Here is a 25,638-nt window from a genome sequence, read left to right as displayed (position 1 = left end):
TGTCTAACTTGTTTAAAGAATTTGGGAAAAGTGGTTATACATATGACATACTCCTTTTTAGCTACATGTGAAGCAAGCATGGATTCCCTATAACGCATACAAACCGCCTCTACCAGTTTCTTATACCACTGTTATTCAAATAAAGTCAACATAACAAGGGATAAACCAAATTAATCACTTCATAAAGTTCCAGAGCTTTAAAATTGCAACTTTTCCTGGTCGTAAAGACCTTATCCATCATTCCATTTTGTAAAAGTGCGCCAAATGACGTAATAATGCTTGTCGCATTATTGTTGCGAGCGCAATACTATCATTTGTATGACGGGTTGTTGAAAACGACCGAGGGCTATGAATAGCACAGAAAGGAAGCAGAAAGTATCCGTTCAGATGTCATCTTTTGGAAATATGAAACAATGTCCTTTGGTAATTCTTAAAGTTAGGCTATTTGAAACTTTATGATTGCATTTGGTCGACAAAAAGTTTCATTTAAATACATCTTTCATGATATGTATTTTGGATAATAATATATTGACTTTTTTGTGTTCTTCAATGCAAAGAAATTAGATCCAAGTACCTGACCCACATCGAACGTTCTCTTGCAACAAGGCTGGATATTTTCTTTTCACCTTTGTATGCTTTCCCCAGATTTACCATTTCAGGTGAACCAAAAGTCGTTCCTTCCATATGTTTCAAGTTCTCTCAATGTGGCTGCGTATGAAGAACAAACCCTGTGACATAATATTGAGTTTCTTTTGAATAAGACGAAAATAAGTTCTCTGTATTTTCAGTGCATTTTCTGCTTTCTGTGTGTTGTACGCTTGCAAGTGGTTATCAATCTTCATAAAATTACACCATGTAATTTAATCATTTCATCGATAAACGTAAAAAGAATGCTCAGGAATAATCAAAATGGAGATTGGAATTCTTATTCCGTATGACATCTGAATTTTTTGTCCCCACTGTAATTAATACTTTCAAATGGCATTTAATTGTAAATTTCTTTGGGATATTTTATTCATTTGCCATAGACTACCAAAACTATTTTTAAAATACCTAGATAATTTGCACAACATATACTTGATATATAAAATAATGTTAAAAATAAAAATTCCTATTTAGTCTCTGCATATGGAGCTGGATCACACTTAAAAACGATTGTAAATGTAGTTTATGACTCGACACGCTCCTCTAGCTGTATTTGATAAACAGTTTGTGTTCGTTCGTTTTCAGTCAGTGAAATATCACTAGGATCCATGTTTCAATAAAAGAAAGATTGTTGGAAGATGATGTAAAAAAAGTACCCTCTACCAAGACCACAGATGGTTTTTTTCAATAGATGTTCTCAGACATGTCTCTTGTTAATTCATGGCACTTTTCTCTACTGTACGGATTAGAGGTGATTTACTTATTTACTATCTTTTGAGTAATGCCACTACAGCCAAATATCACTTCCATGATGTTCATGTGAGAAATAGATAAATTTTTTAAAATTTCTTATTGAAATGTGAATGCACGTTTTGATGGTCTAAAGTAAATTAGAGTGCAAATACACTGATCTCAGGCAATGTATTTTGAAACAGGTATTTAGCTAGGTAGTTGATGAGAATCATTTATCGGAAGTTATATAATCAATATTCTTTAAATATGTGATTATTTGTCTCTTTTATTACTGCGGACTTTGTTCGCTTTCACGGACAATGTTCCACATCATGGCTCACTACCTATTTCAGTGTCTGTCTTTCGCAAGGAAATGCAGTGCGTGATCTTTTGCAATTTCGGTTTTTATCTTGGAGGTAAAAATAAAATATTTTCAACTTAATTCAATGACTTGAAGGCGGAAGGGCAAAAATCAAGTAACTCTTTTGATGCATTTCGTTCAATGTTCTAAAGAAATATATTTAATTTAAATACGCTTGTTTCAATTATGACTTATTTCATAAACATAGTACGGGCTAAAACAAGATCAAACGACAATGTAAAGAAATCTGAGCTGAAACCTCAAAATGCTGTGTCATATTTTGTTTATTATTGTATCCTGGGCCGGACCAATACCTTATTTTATTTCACCGTGCCAATACAATGCCAGCTTTCGCCCACTTTGATACAGTCAATGTTTCTTTTTTGAGCTGCGGTGCGCTATAATCGGAATTAACTGGTATTGAATTCAATAAAGCGAGGAAAGACGATCCGTGCTGGCAGAATGTGGGGTAGCATAAAAGTGAGACTCGAAGGCTAGTTATGCAGATGTGGTGATAAAACCCAACGCAAGCAGAGAACGAGTACCGTTACCAGTATTTGCTCATTTTCCACTGCTCAAAGGGAAACAGACAGTAGAACACGCTGTAATTTTGATGACAGAAGGACACAGCGACAGCAAGATGGTCGGTGCAAGTTCTGCGTTTGAAGACCATTCCTATCCAGAGGGTAAAACGAGGCGAACGATGATAAAACGGCAACAAATCTTTAATCGTTTTAATGCCGAAGAAAAGCAAGGCCAGTTGCATTTAAAGAGACTGGACAAAATGCGTAAATCGGTAGTTGGGTCTATGGAAAAGGAAGAGGAAGCTTTAAGATCCTCCCTGGAAAGATTAAACGAAAAGAAACGGAATTCTGAAAGACCTAGAATTGAAATAACTTTGGAAAGTGACAGTTCAAGTGGATCAGATGAAAATCTACCTGAAGTCACGTTTGTTACTTCTTTTGTAACGAGAATAGGATCGCCGTCTCCGACACATGCTACGACATTAATGTGTGACACCCGCCGTCTGTCGCGTAGCCAATCCCCTCTACCCAGAGCAGCGTCGCCCGGATACACCTTAGCGTCTTTGCAATGGCCCCAACCTGCGCCTTCGTCACTGCCAAATTCTCCCCAGTTACGCCGTAACAGTAAATTGGTTGATCATCCTGCAACAGAGGTTGCCTTGGCGCCTATTTCCGTACAACGTGCATTATCACCTCGCTCCCCGCGCCCTCCCATGCGGCGCGTGCAGACCATTCCAGATACTCAGTCGCTTCAGGTACCAACAGATCTTCATCTACCGCAGATTACACCGGGAATCTCCCCACCCCGTTCCCATAGTACCCCAGATGTAAGTAAACTTATAGAAAACTTCAGCACACCGGACATCCCATCGTCAACGATGCACCTTCGACCACGACGATCTCTTACCCCCAGGATATCAAAGACTAAAAACTTTGATTTGAAGACCTCTAGTCTACCTTCGCCAGTCTTGCAACAAATTCAGAAAGAAAAAGAAAATATGGCGCGAGTGCAACAAAAAATTGCCGAATTTTTCAACGAGTCAGAGGAGAAGGTTCCGTTTCGCGCCAGATCTAATACTATCAGTGGTATTCCTCTTCGACCAAACAAATAATGTCACGGGACATAAATAATATTCCGTATTCTAAAACTAGTTTGTCAGGATGCATTTGTATTCCTTGAATTTATCTACACACGTATAATTTAAGCTGTGATTCATACTGTGGTTGCTGATTGACCAGATACTGCTGTGATAAGGTCGACAGGAAATTGCACTGTATATATCTACATTTTAGTCGTTTTCTAAGAAACCGTATACCATGTGCGATAGATTGCCTTATTCATTTATTCAATTTTGTTGTATTTTTAGCTTTCTGCAAATGGTGCTCTTTTTTAGCCCACACTAGGTGATATTGATTACACAATCAGTACCTCTACTTAACCAAATGATATTTTATAACAATGGTGCAAAAACATGTAAGCTCTTGGGAGAAGTATTGTTTATATTGATGTCGCTCATTAATCCCACGTTAGGTTGCTGTTTACTCAATAAAGCTCATCATAGTGTGTTTTAATAGGCGAATTTGTTGTTTCTGATTTATGTACCCGTGGATTTCCCAATTTTTGTACGTTTGCTGTATCCGTTTAAATAAAAAAGAAACACCCCTGATCTTCATATATGTATAATAAAAACGTTTGTATATATTGTATTTATGGGATGCATGCGATGAAGATAATGTGCTGTCCTCTTTTCAGCACGCACAGAACTTGTTATTGCTTACATTGAGACCTATCCCAAACACTTTACCTCAAAATTTGACCCCGACTGGACTTCTATAAAACGGTTGAAAGTTGCCATTAAAATTATTGTATCTCCACCTGAAAAAAGTTAACTTCCGTTTATATATATTATACAAGTGAAGTTCTGTCAGATTGATGGTGATTGATATCTGCTACAAAGAATAATTCGATATTTTTTGAGTGCAGGGTGGATTAAAGTTTAAATACCCATGAAACACCAGCATTCCATTCTGAACCAAAGTCGTGCTCATTGATCATGGTACAAGGGTACCTAACTTGAATAGAATTTCTAGAAAATAATGCAGCTCGATAAGCCGTACTTGATTGCAACTGACATGATTGTGTAAACTGTATTATATCAAAACACAATCACATTGCAAATACTATTCTGCAAGAAGAAAGTATGTGCTTTTAAGTATTGATAAAACCGTTGTTTGTAGACATTATATTTGTAAGTATACCTTTGTGTGGTATCCTTATAACCTTTAACCCATAAGTCTATCGGAAGGGGAGGTTTATTGTTTGCGGATCCCTCTACCCCTTATTAATATCGCCAGATTTTATCGTTATAGCTATCCGGATAGATGCACTGTGTAGATGAATTTGCGGGGTTATGTAATGGGAATTTTAAGTAAATAACTGACTGTTAGTGACACAATCGCATGAATACAAATAAGAAGTCAACCAATGGCAGTCTGCCAAGATCTAACTTATTGTTTATTACTGCAGGATAAGAACTTTGTTCAATCGTCTGTAAATATGTTAACTCGGTAACAGCCACTAACATTGATCTAACTTTTGACCGTTTGTTTGTTGTAAACAATCTGTCTGGATGTATGGTACATACATACTTCAATCTTGCCCAAATAATAGCTGCTTTAAGTCATGCGTCATCAATACTATATGGCCTTGCTGGACCGTGAATCATCAGATTTTGCATTTCACAAGGTTTCTAGGACTGATACACATGTGGACTAAAGGCCAAACTTTCATACATTGTTAACTGTTTGTGTCCACCCAAGGCCAAGGCTGACCGTCTGTCAAGGAACATGTTTACACAAAAGTGAACAGCGATTGCCTCTTGTAATACAAGCAATTACTTTGTGGTTGGTCTTATTTTAATTTAAAAATATAATACAAAACTGTGAGATCGATATATGTGTATTCTAATCTTTTTTGGCCTTGATTTCGATATATTTTGATATTACATTTAGTGTTGCAATTTTGTGTCGATTTCTTTAAATGCGACATTCCAGTAACATGGGACTAGGAACAAAATGTTGAGGTAGAATACGAAACATTCTTTACGACTAAGATTTTACATAATTTTGATTTTTTTATTTATAGTGTATTTTACGTAGAAACACCAAGGGCCTTCATGGTGTATACATAATTCGTTAAAGTAACGTGGCAAAATATTCACCCGAAAAGAACGGTTATTTCAGAGAGTAAACATGAATTTACTGCAACCCATAAAACAGCGATAAAACGATCGCACTGCAAGTGCATGCGCACCCATGTTTACATCAGAGACGAGGGTGCATGTCACGACCTCTTACCAAATATTGGAGCTTCCTCACACAATGAATTACCCACCCAAACGTTTAAACAAATCCATTGTTCTCCTATACAAATATTGAATTACCTTTTCCTCAAACGCAATTATTCCGAGAGGACATTTTAGAAGTATCCTAAACAACACCCGCGAGGACACAGAATATTTTGCTGTAAAGAATTTAAAAATATGTTACCAAGGATTTGTATTCAAATTTCTTTTTAATTTCCCAAGAAATGTATTCGCCGATGATAAGTAAATCCTGTAGAGCAGTGAACATTTCACCAAATTTGAACTTTTTTATTTCAAAAAAGAAGAAACAGCAAATAGACGCGCAAGTGAAGGCGGGAGAACGTCTGTTAAAAAAACACACTGCTGCTCTGGATGGAATCTGGAAAGACTCGACTGTCACATTTAAAAATCAAAAAGACAGCGTCAGACTCAGGTATGAAAAACTGGAGAAAAGAAAGCGAGTCATTGAATCACAGCGCCAAAACGAACTTGCAGCACAGTGCACAGGTGCAGAGATTGCAAAACAAGTGGTTCATTTGCCTGCTATTCACAACGAACCATTTCCAAAGAAAAATGGAAGGAGTGGGCCTACAACGGATATCTTTGCTTCAGATACAAATCTTCCGAAAATAACTTACAGACGTTTAGATCAGCGTAGACGATCTAGAAGTCACCCAGGATCTGCTAGTTCAGCAGATCTGCACAATCTAGAGAAAAGGCGGTCAATCTCTGAGTCCGGGACTTTTGTTGGACTACTTGCCAAAAGGGGACAAAATGACATGGGATGTTCATATACATCTGCGTCAGATATGTCATTCCGCGACCATAGGTTCCTGGATGAAAATCATAAAATGAAAGATACTGAAAATTGTATCCGTTTACGTATTGTCCAAGACGTAAAAGCGGCACCTGATGAAACATGCACCCCCTCAATTTTGGAACCGACAGATACGTATGTTATGACGAAAGGCAACGAAACGCTACAAATAAAACCGAATAAAAGCAAAAGAGACACTGATAGAACTGAGGCAGCTGAAATCGCAGAACGGTTTCCAGCGCTGTCTTGGGCATCTCTCAAGCCAACAATAAGCGCAGCTAAGAAGTGGAAATCAAAAACTCGCAACCAAAAACACAATCCAGGAATGCGCAACAACCACAATCAGTCGCCCCTGCACGCCTGGGTAGGCACAAGTTCTGAAAACGAGCTTCGTAAACTAAAAGGAGACAGAAGAGACAGTTTGGAGATATATTTGGAAGCACTTAAAATGAAGCAAAAAACGGGATTGTAAGACCAAAGCCTCTCAAATCCAAAGCATTTCTTAATTCACCATTATCGTTACTCTATTGTTATTTACGTTAGTGTTGAAGGGCACTCAAATAGGACCAAAGAGCTTTAAATTTTGCAGCCTTAAAATTTTCATCCCTCAAAGCAATGTTTATTTCAAAAGCATCAGACGACAATCTAAATACGAGGATGTAATCACTGAACGTTCTATTCACGCCAAACTGACCTCAAATCAAGAGCTTCGCTTGCATGTACAGCCAGAAATAAAATGTAATACGTAACGCCGTCAGAAAGTAGATGGAAGTCAGAAACCGTAGCGTGAAGGTATGCTTATTCAATTTGCTGTCGCTTGATCGGGTTAAATAGATTTTTTTCAATAAATGAATAACAAATACGGGACAACGGGTTGTCTAGGTAAAAGATTTTAATACTTAAAAGTACCTAACTTTTACTGGATGTTCGGATAAAAATTCTAAGTTGAGAAGAATGGCGTGATGACCCCAAATAAATGTACCTTTATGAATAAGGATGCCAAACGGGTGTGAATGTAAGTTGATATAACAAAATTAAAAGATGTAATATACATGTATATATATATATGACAAGTTACTTTATTATGCAAATAATGCAAGAAGCATTATCTTCAAGTTCAATGCATGTAATGAACACATCACAGAAAAAATGTCAAACAGATATTTTGCCACTTATAATTGACTTTCTTTCTTGATATATAGAGCAAAGAAGTAAAATGATTGTTTACATACACTGCCTCAAATATTATACTTAATTTAAATTTCCCAGTGTATGGAAACTTATTTTAAAATCAAGATGAATATAAAATCAAGATGAAATTTCAAAACTTTACAATATAATCAATTCAAAATATAAAACATCTTATACTGCTTTATAATTTCATAAATACATAATTCTGATTTGAGCAATTGAGCAATAATCAGCAACACAGACAGTAAGTGGAAGCCACAATATTGTCTAAATATGCACTAAACACAGGGAGTGCCATGGTATCAAAGAATAAATAAGACAAGTTAAGATTTTTAATCAAATAACATAAGATGCTTCCACATAATATGATAGGTACAGTAATTGGTACATGTAACTAGTTTATGGATTAGATGTTATTTTAAGCTTCTCGTTTTGTATGAAAATTTTTGAATGAAAATCTAACATCCTGTTTGGGCTGCTTGATTGTCTAGGTGCCACCTAAGTGATGTTCTTTTAGTAAAGCCTGAAGAGTTTGTGAGTTGTATGCATGTCATCCACATACCTGATAGAAGAGAAAAAGGTTCATAACTGAGTAGTCAAAAGAAAGTTCTAAATTGCAATGTGTATCTAAATTGCAATGTAAAATCAAGTTTTCACAGGTTCACTCAGTATACAATCTTAAGATGTTGATTACTTAAATAATATCATGGATATATTTTTTTTTCGGAGACTGGACTTTTTAGGTACCTTCAAAACAATATGCTTACTGAAAGAGCTCTTACAATTGCATAAACTTCGTCATCTAAATGTAGAATAACATTTCATAACATTACCATTGCTCAAATTCTTTCTTTAGTACGACATAGAAGAAAGGCATTAGTCAATAACTTACCTCGTCTGTGGACTATTGACAATAGGAAATCTTCGCTGCTTTCTCTGTGACATAGATGGAGGAGGTGCTAAACCAGTCCCCCAATTAGGAGGTGTTATTCGCATGGCACTCCCGGATGACGGTATCATTTGTCTTAATGTGGACCACTGTTCACATCTGGTACTTGGCTGGGATACAAATACTCTGCCATCGTCCCTTGAGAAAGACGTAAGAGGTGCCTCCCCGATAGGTACCCAGTGTGAAGGTGGATGTGGAAGGGGGCCAACCATGTGTTTGTAACGTGGCACGGGGGCAGTGCTGCGTTCATCTCTTGGTGTATATCTCTGGTTAATCCAAACAACCTCTTCTTGCTTTGCTGCTTCCTCTAGTTCCAACTGGCGTTGCATATGACGGCTAAACGCCAGTTTATAGGTGCCGAAGTCACCCATGCTCAGTGCCGCCATTTTGAAGCTTTCCTTGTTGCTAAGCGAGTCGCGAAGGAAGTGATGTCACAAAGTACCTTCAACCGATAGTCGTATTCGACCTTGACACGAAAGAGAAGGAAGCACAGCTGAAATGTTACGGAAAATTTACATTACTTAGGAGGGCTTTCTTTTTATTTTCAGATACGCACAGGAGACCAAAATGGCTGATTCAAATAGTGAACCACCAAGGTGTCCGTGTGGGTTCTGGGGGTAAGTTCCCACGACGTAATATTGTTAATTCTCGGCCAATGAACAAGATGTAATCTACTCTTTTCTTTAAAAAATGGGTGATATCACGTTTCGTATCCCACGAGTAGTTAACGACTTTCTTCTTCTTTTGTTTATGTTAATAATTACTTATCTACAGTTATTTATCTGTCATCAATGTTTTTGTGGTAATGCAAATAAAGTTTGTATTTTACAGCCAATAATTGGTAATGAAATTAGGTGTTATCAATACCATTGACATTGTGCTGCTACTTTTGAGACAATCTGCATTGTACTTTACGGAAAGTATAATATTTATTTGAAGTTTTGCTTGGTAGATTAATGGATACCCATCGTTATCATCATTTTTCTGAATAATGATGTAACTTTATGAATGGTTTGAGTAGTCAAGCTCGCTAGGCATTCCCTTGCCATCCTGTTGTCTTTGGCATGAAGATATGGTGAGAGAAAAAGAACAGGGGCCTCTCAGACACCAATTACCTGTGCAAATATGCAGCAGCAGCAGCACTTTGATTAAATTAAAGTGAACAAAATTGACAAACCGCACAAATTGTGACAAAATAGAAGCATGTGTATAATTATTTTCACAGCAGGGAAGTCTAGAAGTGACATGAAATCAATACACCTGCTAAAAGTTGCATCATTCATGCATTTTTCAAAGAAATTCCCAGTCAACAAAGTGGTGGTCAACTTTGGTGTGTTTAAAAAACGTGAATAGATCTGAAACGGGGATTTCCATGTAGAAATGTGGCACAAATTTCCAAATAAATAATAGGACAATATAGCTTGGGCTATAGAAAGTAGGTGCACTTGGTTTGAGGGGGGTCTGATGTCTGTTTCTGTATTTCCTGAATTCTAAAAGCTTTTGTTTCAGAGTTTTTTTTCTATGGCATATGTTTGTATATGTATATGTGTGTTTGTGAGTGTGTTAGATTTTATAAAAATCGTTAAAATCGTTAACTAATTTTTTTTCATTATGGTAGATTAATATGGTATCCTAAGATGTTTCCTACAGTTTTTAGGTTCATTTAAATTATTTATTTGACATTTTTTCACAGTTTAATATAGTTTTGGGGAAAATGTAGGTGTGCAAGACATAAATTTATCAGAAAAAAAAGATGATTTAGGCGACAAGGGACTAGTTCAAAGACCTATTAAACAAGAAGCTATGTGCTTATTATCAATAAGTAAATGCCATATTTATCACTACATCACTACTGAGATTAAAAGAGTATTGATAATGAGCCATAAAGACACACTAAACTGAAATTCAATTTTCTTATGATAGTCTGATACTAAGTAATTACATCCTGAGCATTTGGTTGCATGATTTCCTGAGCTAGCTTGTACCTTTTTATGTGGAGGATGGGGAGGGGGCAAAGTAATGACTAATATGTGGTTTGTTACTGTACCTTATAGAAACACTTTTTGATAAGGAAGATGGAATGTCCCTGGCCTGGGACCATTTGTCATTTCAAACAGTGCAATTGTGTCCATATGTTCAGGAAAACAAATCCACAACTACTCTGAGACTTATCTTTTCCCCAAACAAGCAACTGTTTGGAGATTTGGTCATATTAAAAAAGTATATTTGAAAATTTGTTTTAGAGGATGCTGGTAAATCCTCAGTTTCTCTTCATTGTATGAATCATTAAGATTTTGTAAAAAAAAAAAATATTGAACCGATTACTTTTGGAGTCTGAGGTTCATTACTAATGTCTGTCTACAGTCCATTATTGAGGTCATATGGAAGAATGACCTGAATTTATGAAAAACAGAATTGGAAAATTGGCTGCTTATGATAAAGGAGCCATAGTCCTGATAATAATGATAATTTGTGAACTTTTATTAGAGACATACAGAGCTAGGCTATCATAATCTGATATATTGCCATATGGATAACTGAGCTGACCTCACTGATTTGTGCTGTCATGGTTATGGTTTGTCTTTAGATCACTGAACAGGTCTCATTACTAGTATATGCTCTGGAAGTCTTGCTGTGCTTGAACTACCCATTTGTCATCTTGCTTATTGTTTAGAATAACTACATTATTGAAATGCGTGATATTTTGTTTTCTTTAGATCAGTCCAAAATCAAGGCCTGTGTTCCAAGTGTTACAAAGGTTAGTATGAAAGAGTGAAAGCGTTTTGGAGGTGAAGCGTTTTGGAGGTTAATATTAAATAGTGAGAGGATTTTGAGAAGCTAGATGATTAAGGGAAAAAGAATGAGTTTCTTTTGAATATTTTTAAAGAATGCAAAACCTTAAAAATCAATAGAAATATATTTTGTGACTTGATAAAATTTGTAGACAATGTGTACTGTATGCAGTTTGAAATAATGACTGAGCTACTGTAATGCAGAATAAGAGAAAAAGAAACAGTTAAACAATGCTAATTAACCAAACCATAACAGTTGATGCTAAAAGATTTATTTTCATCTTAATAGAAAAGAATGCAGCAGATCATGTGTCTAAGACTTTACCTCAGGCATCAAAACCAACTGCAACTACGAGTGGGCAACCTTCTACTAGCCAAGGTGATAATCATGATAGATAGTGATACAAAGTCGAGGCTCTGTTAACTCCATGAAAATAATGTAAAGATAGTGTGACAGTGTAGTTGTTACTTCCACTTTCTTCAATTTTTATTGGTAACAGCATAACAGTACACATGCAGCACAAGTTTTATATGGTTTATATTAAATCCATATTCACAGACAAATCTCTGAAACATATCTTGAATTTTCAAGTTTATGAATGTTATTTTTGCACCAAAATGAAAACTAAGGTTTCTATCTCATTCTTTCAGAAACTAGTCTGCTAAGCAGCAGCAATGTGCCAGAGGAAGATACAAAAAAAGATGTGTTTAAAACTACAGATTCTGAAACAGCAGAAGCAAAAGACACACAAAAAGTTACCTGTGAAGAGGCCTCAAGTACTTCCTCTAATACTGAAGAAGGTGCTTCACCTTCCACTGGAACAAAAAGGTAGACTTGAATGACAACTTAGCACATAGAGATTTGGATTCAGCTAAAAGTGTACTTTAACTGTTGTTGACTCATTTTACCTACTTTTAGAAACTTGCTTATCAGAGATTTAAAAGATTCAGATCCTGCTGTTAATACACAGATTGATTATAAAAGAAAGGCACTGTGAGAAGAAAAGAAGGAATTTTGTATCATGTAGTTTGTCTGACATCATTATAAAAGGGTTAATTGAAGATTCATGTCAAATCACTGTATAGATCTTAAAGGAATAAATAAGTTACATTACTAATGCATCTCTGAAGATCTACCTAACAGATGTAATATGTAATCCAAGCTTTCAGCCCCTAGGCCTTCTTCAGGGATTATGAAAAAAAAAGTGAAAAAAAAAAAATCCTAGGATACGTGATGTCGGTGATGTGTGAAAGACACATGATGTCACAAAAGCGTGCTTAACGTAAACAACGCCAAGATTACGTAACAAAGAAAAAATTAATACTCATTTAGGAAACTATTTTCCCTATTTAGTCTGTTTTTCAAGGTGTCTAGTGTTCTTAAAAATTTCTGTTCGGTGATGATTGCCTAGTGTCGTTTAAGTTTCCTTTTTGTCACCATCACACGTAACTTTTTGCTTAGTATCGTTTAAGTTTCCTTTTTGTCACCGTCTTAAAAAGCTTGGATTACATATTAAATCTGTTAGGTAGATCTTCAGAGATGCATCAGTAATATAACTTATTTATTATAATAAAGGTTTAATGAAATCATATTACAAAGTTCATCCCTCTAATTTCTCAAACTTAGAGCTGTGATACATTGAATTTCATCTGTATATGTTTTTAATAGCAGGGTTTAAAAATCCTATGGAAAGTTGTATCACAAAGATGATTTGGTCCAAGTTCATGTAAAAAGAAATTTCATGACAGGAAATAAGGACTTATGGAGCACTTGCCTTAAATTTTTAAAATTAAGTTACCCTAGCAGTTTCAGTTTGCCTTTCAACTTTCTATCATTTTAGTGACAACTTTCAAACGACTTTTCCCAGGGACAGTAGTGCCATTGAAGACCCGGACAAGCCGGTCCAGAAAAATAAGAAAAGATGTTACAAGTGCAATGCAAAATTAGACATGGCCCAGAGGGAAATTGGGAGGTGCAAGTGTGGTAGGTGTACTTTCTTCTGTATTGCAAATTTTTATGTAATATTTGAGAGTTGCAACAAAATAGCCAATATTGCTTGTTGACACACAATCTCATTTGGTATAACACATAAAAACCATCACACAGCAGGTGACAAGTCTAAAAATGTTTTACCTCTCTGTTAGTAAATGAGATTGGAACTGTAAATAATTGACAGTTGGTTTTCAGTGTTCTTCTTCTTATTATTATTATTACCTTAACTATGTAAATATTATTTCCAGACTATGTGTTTTGCAATTTGCATAGACTTCCTGAACAGCATGATTGTATTTTTGATCACAAGGAGAGTGGGCGCCAGCAGGCTAGAGACAAAATAGTCAAGCCCACAAGGCATATGGGAACTTCTTTGAAGAGGCTGGATTCAAATTGAGTGTAACTGGTTGCTGAAATAGTATGTTATTTTCAGGAGAAACCTTTCTGTGTGTAACCACGCATTTCTTCAATGGGATTATTGGCAGAAAGGAAACAGTTTATTACATATATAAAGATACTTTGAAAATGGCATTAATCCATTGCTTTCAAATGCCCACACAACACACCCAGCTTTTATAATGTGCTGAAATTTGAAGATGTGTTTTCATTGGCAGGGCAATTTTTTTCACCATTGAGATGTGGATTCACTTAAGCATCTAAAACACTTTATGGTAAAATGGACAGTGACCTTAAAAATGCGAAGGACTTACAAGAGCTTGTTTTGTGAGTGGAAACTGTTAATTTGCTGCCACATATCTAAGATACTATTTTAAGCAATGCAATAAACACTGTAAAGGCAGCTCTTTATTCATAAGTTGCCACTTGCTAAATTGCTGTGAACATATGTGGTAGTTAATACCTTTATATTGCCACTGGAGGCAAGTTCTACAGTTTGTTACAATATGGTGGGAAATGAAGCCATTTTCATCAAAGAATGAATCACAAGTAGATGTGGATTGTAACACTAACACCACTTGCAGATTTTAAGTGTAAGTTAATAGCATGTTCATCTTTGCATGTGGCCTTGGTGTTTGGTGGTATATGTATGTTCAGCTGAGACTTTCTGTAAAACACTTAACTTAAAGATGATAAAAGAAAGTTAAACTTGGCAATTGAATTCTTTAAAAGTTAATTTTAGTCATTTTAGTAACAAAAAGTATGACATATCATCTGGGAGTTTGACAAAAGGGGGATAGTACGCATTACTTTTGAGTCCATCAGCCATGATCTGAGGTAGTGTTGAACAGTACTTGGTGATGAACCATTTAGACCACATTTTTATTCACACATCATACCAGCTGGGTAGGTCCAACTCTGCGGAGGAGTCTCACTAAAGTGCAATCAGTGGAATCGGCTTAATTGTCTGACACGCCTGCTTGAGCAGCTAGGGGGGTAACTTACTTTTGTGTGCGCTCAGCTTGGTTACCCCTTAGCTGCTCATGGAGGCATGGCAGACAGTTAAGCTGATTGCACTCAGTGAGAATCCTCAGCAGAGATGAACTGGCCCAGCTACTAGTAAGATGTGTGAATCTGGAAGGGCCCTTACTCAGCATTTTGACTAGTTGCAGTCCTGTGGCTTTAAAAACATTTAATGTGGCATACATGGGGGATATTGCAAAATCAGCATAGAGATATATATTTTAAGAACAATATTCTTGGTACAGAAGGCAGGTTAATGTTAGTAGCCTGACACAGTTAGAATACACCTTTTTGTAAGAATCCATGGGATCTTTGTTCTTAACAGAATTTAGCTTTGAAAAGTGGATAAAATACAACCTTTCATACTTCAAGTGAAATGTTTTGCTATGCAGTGTTTCATGGTGCAACACATACATATCACATATGTTGTTGGTATGCATTGGATGATATTGATATCCTGGAAAGTGTTTAGTAAGATAGTTACCCGAAGAAAATGACTGGAAAAAATTTAATAGTCCATCAGATGAGACTTGTATAACTAAAGTTTACACTGTACATGCGATTGTGTTGCATGATGGGAGTTCTATTGCTAGTAGAATTTTTAAAACTTTCCCTAGCTTTATAAGAGCAAATGTTTTACCTTACCTGATAACTGTAACCTGATTTTTATCCAAGGCATTCAAGTCAATCTGGTTTCATTTGTAAGGTGTTGTCATACGGGCACCCAAAGTGTATCATACATGGTAACTTCAATGAAATCTTGTAAATGTAATGCTCAACTACATTTCATTTTGAAAGTGCTTGTATGGCCACCAAAAAGATCTATAATTTGCAGTACCATTCATTTTAGCTAGTTGTAAATGTACAAGTTGGAAAGTTATAAATAATAGTAAATGTTTTGTCATTTCAAATAAATGGACAAACAGTAGTTATTAAGTTTGTCTTGTATTTCTATGAATGCAACAGAAACTGTTTTAAACACAGCTTAAATCTGATCATGTCCTGTACAGAGCATAGTGCAGCAAAGATAAACTGGCAGGTCACAAGCAAATGGCTTTGAATACAACTGTATTACATACGTTTGTCTTTTGTGATGATGACATTTTTACAGAAAACAAACTTTTGCATGCATATTTTGGACAGAAAATCCCCTTACCTCTTTATTTATTGCTTATGTTTTTTTTCAACAAAACAAAATTCACACATTCTGTGGGGCCATCCAGAATGAAAGATCCAAGAATCAACTGGTCCAAGGCTCAAATATTGCGGACCCTACATGAAAGGAAGACCACTTAATCCTGTAATGGTCTCTCCACCTTTCACAGGCCTCCCCACGACATATTTGAGCCTTGGACCAGTTGATACTTGGATCTTCTATTCTGGATGGCCTTTATCTCACATGATAACTTTTCTTTTCAAAAAACTACTTCTGACATGTACTTAAGCAGTGATTTATTATCTACACAGTGAAGTTATGAGGAAATGACTGGACAGAAACTTAACATTTAACAAAACCAAACAGAACAATTTGCATGAAAGGAATGTTATTTGTGGTGAAAGACACAAATTATTTAATATCTACTTCTTTACTGATATACATAGTTATGTATGCCTTTTGGCCGCATATTCTGTGTATTAAAGTTCTTCCTTCCTCTCAACTTTCAGGAGTTCCACTTCAAATACCAGTGTAGCATCAGCTAGAAATTAAAAGATAAAAACTTGAGTCTTACTACAATAAACAAAATATATAACACAAACTAAAAACTGCATCATATTCTATGAATAAGCCAAACAAATTCTTTTTGCACTAGATCTCATCGTGATAACAAAGAATGGAAATGCAAGGAATGTTGTTTTTTCACATTTGTCATGCTTTATTTATAAAAGCACACGAATCACACTGTAATTACAGCATGTCTTTTGTTTATTTATTGTCAATGACTGATTTCTGCAAGGCTAGTGATCTGACTACTGCATTAATAGTGCAATGTAGAGATGTGACACTGAGGTACAGTGTGATAAAACTTGAGATGCTGCATTGTGTTAGATGTGCCAAACAGAATGTTACCTGGGATCTTTGGTGGTGCTCCCCTGGCTCCATATCCAAGGTCTGATGGTATAACTAGCTTCCTTTTCTCTCCTTCACACATTCTATATAATTACAAAAAATTATGTAATATACATGACAAATAACTTAAACTGAATACTTCATTATTTTTAAAATAATTTGTCACAGGTCACAAAAAAATGTGTCAGCTTACCCAAGAAGACCTTGATCCCATCCTTTTATCACTTGCCCTGAGCCAAGCGTGAAAACAAATGGCTGCCCCCTTGGAATACTACTGTCAAACTCTGTTCCGTCTTCCAGTTTACCCTTATAAGACAGACGGGGAAATTACATACAAAAAAGACCCTGAGACAAATAGGCTTTAAATATCACAATATTTTCAGTTTTTCACATTTCTCTTATTTCAAATAACATCAGAAAATCAATATGAAACAAACAAGCATCTTACTGTATAGTGCATGTGAAGAGTATCTCCCTTCTTGGATTTTATTTTGCACTGGTCTGGTTCAACTCTCTTCTTTACACCAATCTGTAACTTTTTGACTTTTTTATCAGACTCTGCCCCAAGACTAGCCGTTGCCAGCAAGCACAGGCAAGCTGCAACCATCTGAATATAGCTACAATTCATACTGCCACTGAAATACAACAAGTGCAGCTTTAAAAAAACGTCCTGATGCTGTAAATTAAGGCAAGGATCCAAAAGTTGAATCCTAGTTTAACCTGGAAATTATTGTGAATTTTACATTGTTTACTAAGTCCTAAAACTGAAATTGAAGCTGGGTAGAGCAATGACTCAAAAACCCTGATGGAACACATTTTAAAATTTAACTGGATGGATCATTCCAGAACTTAGAAAATACCTAAAGTGAAAGCTTCACATAGAAGGTTATAACGATCTAGGCCTGACACTGCATAGGTTAGCTAGAGCAGTGAACCACGGCACTGAGGTCTGACTAACATGGGACTTTATTCATTCTTACCAGTGCCATTGGTAACCACTGACAGGAATTCGTATGCTTGCATTATATTTTATCTATGTTATTTTTAGTATTTGTAGTTAATAACTGTTTTACACTCCTTTTTATAACTGTTTTTACACTACTTTTTAGAGAGCAGTGCCTGTTAAAGTTAAACTCAAGTTTTAAAATACACATACTCAAGTTCACGACTTCCAAGTAAAACACGTGTACTCTTTATCAGAATTTGAATTTTTTTTCAATATTCAGACGGTCATTATAGCATAGCGTATATACTATTTTCTGGCCAGTTCTAGAAAGTTGCATTCCAATGGCACATCAAAATAAACCCTTCCATTAATTACCCAAATCTGATTAGTGAATTTACCTGTCCGGCGACTCAACTTACCGGAAACCGGATACTTAATTCTAATGCGCATGCGGAGCTAACAGGAAGCCGCATTGTTGTCGTTGTAGCGCCATTGCCGGTTTGAGGGTTATATAGATATAAATCTTAGCCATCAACAGTTTCAGACATGACGTACGTATTTTTTAAATCATATATGCTATTTTATGGTTATATAGCTTGTCGCTCACCTTGGTAGTTCTGCATTGCTGGTAGTACTTTCATAGACATATAGATTCTACAACTGATGCATGTTTGGTTTATTCACTCCAGCAAACGGTGTAGGCTCAAGCATCATTGCCGTATACTACATGTACTATACAACCGTCTTTACAGATGGAGCTGCCCACTTTTGATGCATTAGGTCGAGGCAGGCCCAGCCCTATGTCACGGATACCACTTCATTTCGCACTTAATAAGTGCAGCATCCCGTTTGCTTGACTGAATTTGAAACGAAGGGGTTCTGTAATTTGTTAATATTGTTAAGATTTTAACAGTATTTTTATTTCATACATCCTTTATGTATTATTTTCAGCACTCCAATGCAGAAACCCCGGGGAGAGATGACCCCAGAAGAGCTCGCACAGAGAGAGCAGGAGGAATTTAACACAGGCCCGCTGTCTGTTCTGACTCAGTCAGTGAAAAATAACACACAGGTCTTGATCAACTGCAGGAATAACAAAAAACTTTTGGGCAGAGTCAAGGCATTTGATAGGTAGTGTATGTTAATTGTCTTCTGGAAATTGAGTATAAAATCATAGGGAAATATTCAGATGATCTTATAACCCCTCTAGACATTGCTGATGGCACTTTTAAATTTATAATAATATTATTTGATAGGAGGTACTACATTGTCTTGTTACTCTAAGCGAGCCTTCTAGTGCACACTAAAACCAGGCATTGAATAACTCAAAACCTGTGCCTTGTTTTATGGGAACATTATTGATGAAGAAATCCATTTCTGTGCCATTGCATAATGTGTCAAGGCATCATTAATTATGAGTGAAATTTTGCAGCCCAATCCTCAATTTGCTTGCCAAAGATAGTGGCTTCAATAGGTCTATATTGTGTGAAAAATTAAGTGTGCATTTGTTGACTCCTGGCATTTTACTTTCAGACATTGCAATATGGTTTTGGAAAATGTAAAAGAAATGTGGACAGAGGTTCCAAAAACTGGAAAGGGGAAAAAGAAGTCTAAACCTGTGAATAAAGACAGATACATTTCCAAGATGTTCCTGCGGGGAGATTCAGTTATCCTAGTGCTGAGGAATCCACTAGCAGGAGCAAAGTGATAGTTACTGGTACATTATTGATACTGTGGATTTGATTCCAGGGCTAGAGATTGGCCAAAAATGTAGAGCTATGCACTAGCCAAAGTGGATAAAAAAGGATTGCAGAAATTAGTTTTTCATGAGACTAAGAATTCCTCCAAAATAAAAATTGAGCCACTGGATAGGTATGGTCTGGCATAAGACACCCTTAAGGAGGCCTGTTGTTTAGGTAGCAACCTTAAAAGGAGACAAAAACCTTCATTTCTGCAGTGGCAGGTATCTGACATAAGAGTGTATGGGAGGTACAGACAATGCACTCGATTTTCACCAAGTCTTTAAAAAAGTGTCAAGAACATATGTCATTGTCTCTTGTCAGTCATTATTAAAGTATTAACCTTTCAGGTTTTCATAAGGTTGTTTATTCTGCTTCAACATTGATCAAATGGCAATGTGAACCATAAGCTGTCAGAGAGCTTTAAGCTTTGATTATTTGTTGTTAAACAATCCACGTATGTTTCTTTACATTTTAATGGATATGTTCTATATGAGGTTCATCAGAAATGTTTCCATTTTGTAGCCGATTCTATTATTAAACTTAAACAATGTAGGTACATTATAGCTTGATGACTTTGAATGTGTAAAGAAGTAGTTAAGATGCAGAATTATTTTGTACATTTTTTATGTAAATTTGATAGTAAAAATACCAAATTAATATTCTGAGATATTTTGAATGAGTGGTGTGGAAATTGCCATTTTGAAATGAGTGATTTTGTCATGGTGTACGTTTATCCAGCCGTCCCCACACTATAATTGTGGGTGGTAGATATTTTATAAAACATAATAACTTTTGAGAACTTCAAGACGTGCTGCAATTTGAATTTATTGTTAAATTTATGTGAATGACACAGTCCAAAATAATTTGAAGAAAAGTTTGATTTCAAATGCAATCACTGACATTAAAAAAGTTTTTATTAGAAATATGAAGCCAGTCAATTAATAGACAAGAACAAAATAGTGAATCGAGAACATTTCCTGTAATTCGCTGCCAGTCTTCTTTCTAAAAGCCCGTCTCGCAGATAAAGTTGAGTTGCAGCTCACAACTGACAGCATTCATATCGCGCTGCTGTGGGCGTAACTGAACGCAACGCCCGTTGCCGTCCGCGCCAGTAAGTAGTATTCCACTTGCAGTGGAGTTCACTGCTCGCCCAGTGCCGGCCCAGATAAGGTCATTGCGCCTGAACAAGTCGTTACCACCGCTCCACCATTCCTGCCCTTGTTGGTCTGAAAAAAAAAGATTGTTTCAATGGCGAGTTCTGTTTAAATTTAATGGTATTGTATTGCCAAAAGTGAGTAAAAGGCCGAGACTGTTATTTTCATTCTTCGCCTCAATTTTGATATAATTCCCTTTTATTTATTTATTTATTTATATTTTTGATGACATCCTGTAATTTCAGGACAAACAGTTATGACATTTAGATCTGAATATTTTATGTTTATGGTTGTAGTAAATAAGACATGAAAAAGCACAGACTCTTACCTGCGTTCATTTGAGCTCGAATAACTTCATATTCTGCGGCAGTCTCGACGGACACCAGTCTGGCCTGGTAATTCTCTGCACAATACCTCTCTGCGTCCACCCACGACATTTTTTTTGTGACCAATCTGTGACAGGTTCGAAGAGTAGGATCTTTTCTAAAACACTTGGGGCACTTTTCTGTTAAAAATAAAGTCGATAATTAAAACAATGAGACCAAAAATGGTACATTTAAAATTAAAAGGTGGTTAACCTAGAAAAGCACTCAGAGAGCACAAACCTCCGCCAAGGCAGCAAAGTCTCTATCCAATGCCTTTTAACCCTTAAATTTTCGATATTTTTTATTATTGATTGATTATTGATCCGGATCACCACCAAAAACTAATCATCTGTTCCTTGGCCCAGTTCTGAAAATTTCATTAAAATCGGTACATAACATTGTTTTTTATTATTGATTGATTATTGATCCGGATCACCACCAAAAACTAATCATCTGTTCCTTGGCCCACTTCTGACAGTTTCTGAAAATTTCATCAAAATCGGTCCATAAATTTTTGAGTTATGTTGATGATAGACAGACAAACAAACAGACAGACAAACAGGGGTGAAAACATAACCTCCTTGGCGGAAAGGGCTAAGGTGTATCCATACATGTATAACCAACACATGTTTGTCAGGGAACTGACTTATTTTTGTGTGTGTGTGTGTGTGTGTGTGTGTGTGTGTGTGTGTGTGTGAAACTGGGGCTGGTGCAATTTCCATATCCTGGTGAAGTTGGTGACTGATGACGAATGTTAGTATTGCTGCCACTGATACATTTGTCTTTTCAAAGCCACTATGACACAAAGTGTTTTACAGTGAACTTTTACCTGTGCACTGTTCGTCGAGGGTGTGTAGAAGGGTAATCAGTTTGTTCAAGCGGGTCTTCACTTCGGCCAGTGGTTTATCACCTTCTCCGTTATCTACACCCGGGCAATTATTAACAGCTAAAAGAACAATTATCATGCAACGATTTGTCTTTTTTATCCAAATTCATAATTAATAACACAAGACTCTAAATTATAATTTGAATAAAAGAACGAGAATTGGAATTAAGTCGAAGCACTAAAAGAATTTTGTATACAAGAAAAATTAGTATTTAAAGCATTTTTTATGTAAAAATAAATCGTTGTAAATTAACAGATAAAAACCGAAAAATCTACCTGTTTCGCAAACTTTTTCAAATAATTTGAACGTATTTTGCAACAAGGCATCGGTATCTTCAACCTCGAACACGTGGGCATCTACGGGCGTGGACGCTATGGATTCCAAAGTAGGCCTAAATAAATGATGCCTTGAGTTATTAGTAAAGTTCAAAATGAATGTGCAACCGCAAATATGCCCAATTCATCTCTTTTGATACATTTAAGACAACAAAAGGCTGTAAAAACTAAGATAGGCAATGAACTATGTTACAGAAGATCTTCATCAGAATAGGAATAACGACTCGAGCGGGTTTTTTGGTGATAAAATGATTTTTAAAGCTAAAACATCCAGATTTACTCCCCTGATGTTTTGCACATATTTGTTGATATGTAAAAGAATTTTCGCCATATATAAATAAGTAATTGCATAATTCATCCAAACCTTTTCACTGCTTGACCAACTCCGACTGCATAAATGGTAATATTAGCTTTCTTAGCTGCATCAGCGTTGGGAACAGTGAGAGCCTCGTCTTCATTCGGTTTCCCGTCCGTGATGACGATCGCTATTCTTGGCACGCCTTGGCGAGCGCCGTTGGCCGCATTGAAGATCTTATTTCTCATCACGAGCAGACCTCCAGACGTGTTAGTACGTTTGCCAAGGGAGATGCCGTTCACTCCAGAGAGGTTTTGGTGGATGTATGCTTTCATGGCAGTTTTATCTATGTGAATGATAAATGATAAATGGGGATGTTACAAACAAACAGAATGTATTTCAACATTTCTCTACTATACAATACTAATGTTTATTAGTAGCTGTATTTGTTCGATTTTTCTTGATGCTACATCCCAATGCTGAATTGACCTGTACATTTACACCATCTCAGTCTGATGTAAAATGTGAATAAGGAATATATGCCATATTGAAAGAATTAGCAGAACAGCAGCATAATTTCCGAAAATACGACTTACCTTTAAACGCGTTTAATTTCATGTCGACCTCTGCCTTCTGACTGAAATGAACGATTCCAACCTGAACCTTGTCTGGCCCAATCTCTACGCTGTCAACAAAGTTCTTCACGTAGTCCAACACTTTAGCAAAATTTTGTCGTTGGATGCTGTTAGACGCATCCAAGACAAAGGCTACATCGGCCTTAGTTTTAGCCGTGCATGCTGGAAAGGTACATAGTTTGTGAGTGTAATTTAAGTACCGTTTCATTGAAAAAAATACCGGTAGTTACCCATTTAACGGGGGTACATGATGTAATATGTCTGCATATGTATACCGTCTAACAATTCAAACTGTTTAATTTCCTAAAACTATTTCTCAGTAAGTCTAACCGTCGCGAAATTGCCTTTAATCCATGTAATCTAATCTGCAAAACTCTCCCTGCCGTCATTACGTAATTATTTTCGAAATAAAACGTAATTAAACTGAAGGTAAAACGCATCTACATACATTAAATTAGTATTCTACGCTAAGTTACCCACCCTTATTGTCGGAAAATGTGCCTTGAATCAGAACGGCTATGACAGCCGCCAAACGAAGGAGCAATGGAGACATTGTGCTACCGAACGCTTCTCTGGAAATGCAGTTTCGCTACCCTTTTATAAGCCCGTAACCTCGTGTTTCGCTACCCTTTTATAAGCCCGTAACCAAGTTTTTTGTTTTCGTTTTGTTTACTTATGTCTCCATCTTCTTAAACTTCATCTTTGTAAATTTGATGGCTTGAGAGCTATTAATCACTCACTTATTAGTATGCCTTTAGTGTGCGTTCTCGTAAGGACCGCGTTGAATTCTTTGAGTTACCGATCCGACATCGATAAAATTACAAATGACATTATTATTCATTTGAAACTCATTAATTGGATTACCGCAATTAAAGACCTTGTTAATTTCTATGAATATTTAGTTAGAAATGTTATTCAAAATGAAATCGGAGAAAGAATAATTTAAGCACATAAAGGATAGCTACTGAAGAAATTTGAGGAATTCATATTAAAATGCCGAAAATAGATTATCTCTTCATTTCCTAAAGCTATTTTGTTCCTAAAAATTTGGGATAAAAGGTTTTTTCGCCATGGAAGTTATTTAATAATCATATCCAACAGAAATTTCACATCGAATTTTTAAATTTTAAATTTGCTAATTTCTTTAATATCCGCTGTTTTGTTTGTTTGTTTTTTTAAATTTTTTTATATCAGAACTTGAAAATAAGTGCTTCTTCGCACTGTATCGTTTATATCGATTTAAAGCTAAAGTGATAAGTAAACTACATAAAATAACATAATCATAACCCTATTAAATTGTCCTTTCATTTGTGTATGTTAAAAGCGAATTTTGTAAAACAAATCATTAAATTTAGTAGCCTCTACTTGCTGATCGTGTTTGTGATTTTTATATCGGGACACAAGCAGAGAAAATTAACACTAACGTCGAGGGTCAGATAAGAAGTTAATGTCCATTTTGTCAACCTGTTCTCACGAACGGTCAGATGATTCGCTGTGATTAAATACGACAAAGAGCAGTGTCAATATGATGTCCCCGCACGTTGTCAAGGATGATCCTTAACTTAAAACTATTTTGCCCCTCTTGAGAAGTAGATATAATACTAATAAACCTAGCCTTTAAAACTGTCCTTGAGAGTATGGCAAACTAAAGCTTGGTTTTTCAAACTTCTACGGTCAGCTCTTTTTTTCTCCTATTAAATTCTGTCATGGTTAAGGGAATAAATGTAATTATAAATATTAGATATCGTATTATAATATGCAATCGCTGTTATTAATTTAGGAAAACAAAATATGTCTTTTTTTAATATAAAAAATTCTAATGCTTATAAATTGTCTGTTAAGTGGGTTTCTCATTGCTTGACTCCTCGTATTGAGATCAATCCAATCGATAACTTTAATCCTACGTATCTAATCATGTTTGAATTAGCCGTAATAACATTGCTATTTAGTTTTTTGTAAGAGTTAAATATATTCAATTGGCATTAAAACGCTCTATTGGCGTCATTTGTGTCTTATGAATATTATGGCATGGCACTTCTTAATGTCGACAATAACAATACGCAATGCTTTGTTTTAAGATAATCTTTTATTTAATGTTGACTTATCCATTACACTCCTTAATTCCCTTCACATGCTCCTTAAGAAGATCGAACTCACAGATATGACACGATTAAACCCTCCAAAACTTAGACATTCCGAAACACATCCATATCAATTTGAGTGAAAACTCCCAATCCCCCTTGTCCATGACAAAAACAAGATACTCATGGGGTGTGACACTTGGTAAACGTGATAGGGCCTGTAATAGATTTCAAAGATAATACCAAAAACAAATACGGACTGCTTTAAGGTAAAACTGGTCAGGTTACCATAGGTCATGCCTCTCACTTACGTTTGCCACACATCTTTAACTTATTAGTCGT

The 25,638-nt window shown here is 36.0% G+C and overlaps 5 protein-coding genes across 9 annotated transcripts; 2 read left to right on the top strand and 3 right to left on the bottom strand.

Annotated features, from left to right (window-relative positions):
- Positions 1 to 7,507: 7,507 nt before the first annotated feature.
- On the bottom strand, positions 7,508 to 8,970 carry LOC106164364 (uncharacterized). Its single transcript, XM_013542258.2, has 2 exons — positions 8,528 to 8,970; positions 7,508 to 8,197 (listed from the first exon to the last, which is right to left on the bottom strand). The coding sequence occupies exons 1-2, from the start codon at positions 8,968 to 8,970 to the stop codon at positions 8,149 to 8,151; spliced, it is 492 nt and encodes a 163-aa protein (XP_013397712.1). The 3' UTR covers positions 7,508 to 8,148.
- A 61-nt stretch (positions 8,971 to 9,031) lies between these two features.
- On the top strand, positions 9,032 to 15,716 carry LOC106164363 (AN1-type zinc finger protein 3). 3 transcript variants are annotated; one of them, XM_013542257.2, is made up of 6 exons: positions 9,032 to 9,201; positions 11,302 to 11,342; positions 11,666 to 11,755; positions 12,028 to 12,205; positions 13,245 to 13,360; positions 13,618 to 15,716. In XM_013542257.2, exons 1-6 carry the CDS (start codon positions 9,152 to 9,154, stop codon positions 13,764 to 13,766), a joined length of 624 nt encoding a protein of 207 aa, XP_013397711.1. In that variant the 5' UTR covers positions 9,032 to 9,151; the 3' UTR covers positions 13,767 to 15,716. The 3 variants fall into 3 exon arrangements, with proteins under 3 accessions (XP_013397711.1, XP_013397710.1, XP_086860606.1); XM_013542256.2 differs by having other exon boundaries at positions 13,218 to 13,360; XM_087004480.1 differs by lacking the exon at positions 11,666 to 11,755 and having other exon boundaries at positions 13,218 to 13,360.
- A 201-nt stretch (positions 15,717 to 15,917) lies between these two features.
- On the bottom strand, positions 15,918 to 18,556 carry LOC106164365 (peptidyl-prolyl cis-trans isomerase FKBP2-like). 3 transcript variants are annotated; one of them, XM_087004483.1, is made up of 5 exons: positions 18,410 to 18,556; positions 17,305 to 17,491; positions 17,050 to 17,162; positions 16,857 to 16,939; positions 15,918 to 16,485 (listed from the first exon to the last, which is right to left on the bottom strand). In XM_087004483.1, exons 2-5 carry the CDS (start codon positions 17,482 to 17,484, stop codon positions 16,424 to 16,426), a joined length of 438 nt encoding a protein of 145 aa, XP_086860609.1. In that variant the 5' UTR covers positions 17,485 to 17,491; positions 18,410 to 18,556; the 3' UTR covers positions 15,918 to 16,423. The 3 variants fall into 3 exon arrangements, with proteins under 3 accessions (XP_086860609.1, XP_086860608.1, XP_013397713.1); XM_087004482.1 differs by lacking the exon at positions 18,410 to 18,556 and adding an exon at positions 18,222 to 18,267; XM_013542259.2 differs by lacking the exon at positions 18,410 to 18,556 and adding an exon at positions 18,201 to 18,233.
- Positions 18,194 to 20,201, top strand: LOC106164370 (small nuclear ribonucleoprotein Sm D2). The gene is made up of 3 exons (XM_013542264.2): positions 18,194 to 18,353; positions 18,754 to 18,933; positions 19,336 to 20,201. The coding sequence occupies exons 1-3, from the start codon at positions 18,349 to 18,351 to the stop codon at positions 19,508 to 19,510; spliced, it is 360 nt and encodes a 119-aa protein (XP_013397718.1). The 5' UTR covers positions 18,194 to 18,348; the 3' UTR covers positions 19,511 to 20,201.
- On the bottom strand, positions 19,488 to 23,842 carry LOC106164341 (matrilin-1-like). The gene is made up of 7 exons (XM_013542219.2): positions 23,696 to 23,842; positions 23,177 to 23,377; positions 22,650 to 22,926; positions 22,226 to 22,341; positions 21,893 to 22,009; positions 21,027 to 21,203; positions 19,488 to 20,770 (listed from the first exon to the last, which is right to left on the bottom strand). The coding sequence occupies exons 1-7, from the start codon at positions 23,766 to 23,768 to the stop codon at positions 20,547 to 20,549; spliced, it is 1,185 nt and encodes a 394-aa protein (XP_013397673.2). The 5' UTR covers positions 23,769 to 23,842; the 3' UTR covers positions 19,488 to 20,546.
- Between the last annotated feature and the right edge of the window lie 1,796 nt (positions 23,843 to 25,638).

Source organism: Lingula anatina, chromosome 2 (genome assembly GCF_051362555.1).
Source record: "Lingula anatina isolate TDL-2025a chromosome 2, LinAna3.0, whole genome shotgun sequence".
NCBI lineage: Eukaryota > Metazoa > Brachiopoda > Lingulata > Lingulida > Lingulidae > Lingula > Lingula anatina.
This window is presented reverse-complemented; position numbering and strand designations above follow the sequence as displayed.

What these genes read in the sequence shown, in the direction of transcription:
- LOC106164364 (XM_013542258.2), bottom strand. Translation starts at nt 8,970, where the DNA reads ATGGCGGCACTGAGCATGGGTGACTTCGGCACCTATAAACTGGCGTTT. An exon ending in GTCAATAGTCCACAGACGAG is followed by an intron (nt 8,198 to 8,527) that starts GTAAGTTATTGA and finishes CTCTTCTATCAG; the next exon opens with GTATGTGGATGACATGCATA.
- LOC106164363 (XM_013542256.2), top strand. Translation starts at nt 9,152, where the DNA reads ATGGCTGATTCAAATAGTGAACCACCAAGGTGTCCGTGTGGGTTCTGG. An exon ending in CCTTCCACTGGAACAAAAAG is followed by an intron (nt 12,206 to 13,217) that starts GTAGACTTGAAT and finishes CTATCATTTTAG; the next exon opens with TGACAACTTTCAAACGACTT. An exon ending in AATTGGGAGGTGCAAGTGTG is followed by an intron (nt 13,361 to 13,617) that starts GTAGGTGTACTT and finishes TATTATTTCCAG; the next exon opens with ACTATGTGTTTTGCAATTTG.
- LOC106164365 (XM_087004483.1), bottom strand. Translation starts at nt 17,484, where the DNA reads ATGAATTGTAGCTATATTCAGATGGTTGCAGCTTGCCTGTGCTTGCTG. An exon ending in TGGGATCAAGGTCTTCTTGG is followed by an intron (nt 16,940 to 17,049) that starts GTAAGCTGACAC and finishes GTAATTATATAG; the next exon opens with AATGTGTGAAGGAGAGAAAA. An exon ending in AGCACCACCAAAGATCCCAG is followed by an intron (nt 16,486 to 16,856) that starts GTAACATTCTGT and finishes TTTAATTTCTAG; the next exon opens with CTGATGCTACACTGGTATTT.
- LOC106164370 (XM_013542264.2), top strand. An exon ending in AGAGTCAAGGCATTTGATAG is followed by an intron (nt 18,934 to 19,335) that starts GTAGTGTATGTT and finishes TTTTACTTTCAG; the next exon opens with ACATTGCAATATGGTTTTGG.
- LOC106164341 (XM_013542219.2), bottom strand. Translation starts at nt 23,768, where the DNA reads ATGTCTCCATTGCTCCTTCGTTTGGCGGCTGTCATAGCCGTTCTGATT. An exon ending in CACATTTTCCGACAATAAGG is followed by an intron (nt 23,378 to 23,695) that starts GTGGGTAACTTA and finishes GTACCTTTCCAG; the next exon opens with CATGCACGGCTAAAACTAAG. An exon ending in CCTCGACGAACAGTGCACAG is followed by an intron (nt 21,204 to 21,892) that starts GTAAAAGTTCAC and finishes TATTTTTAACAG; the next exon opens with AAAAGTGCCCCAAGTGTTTT.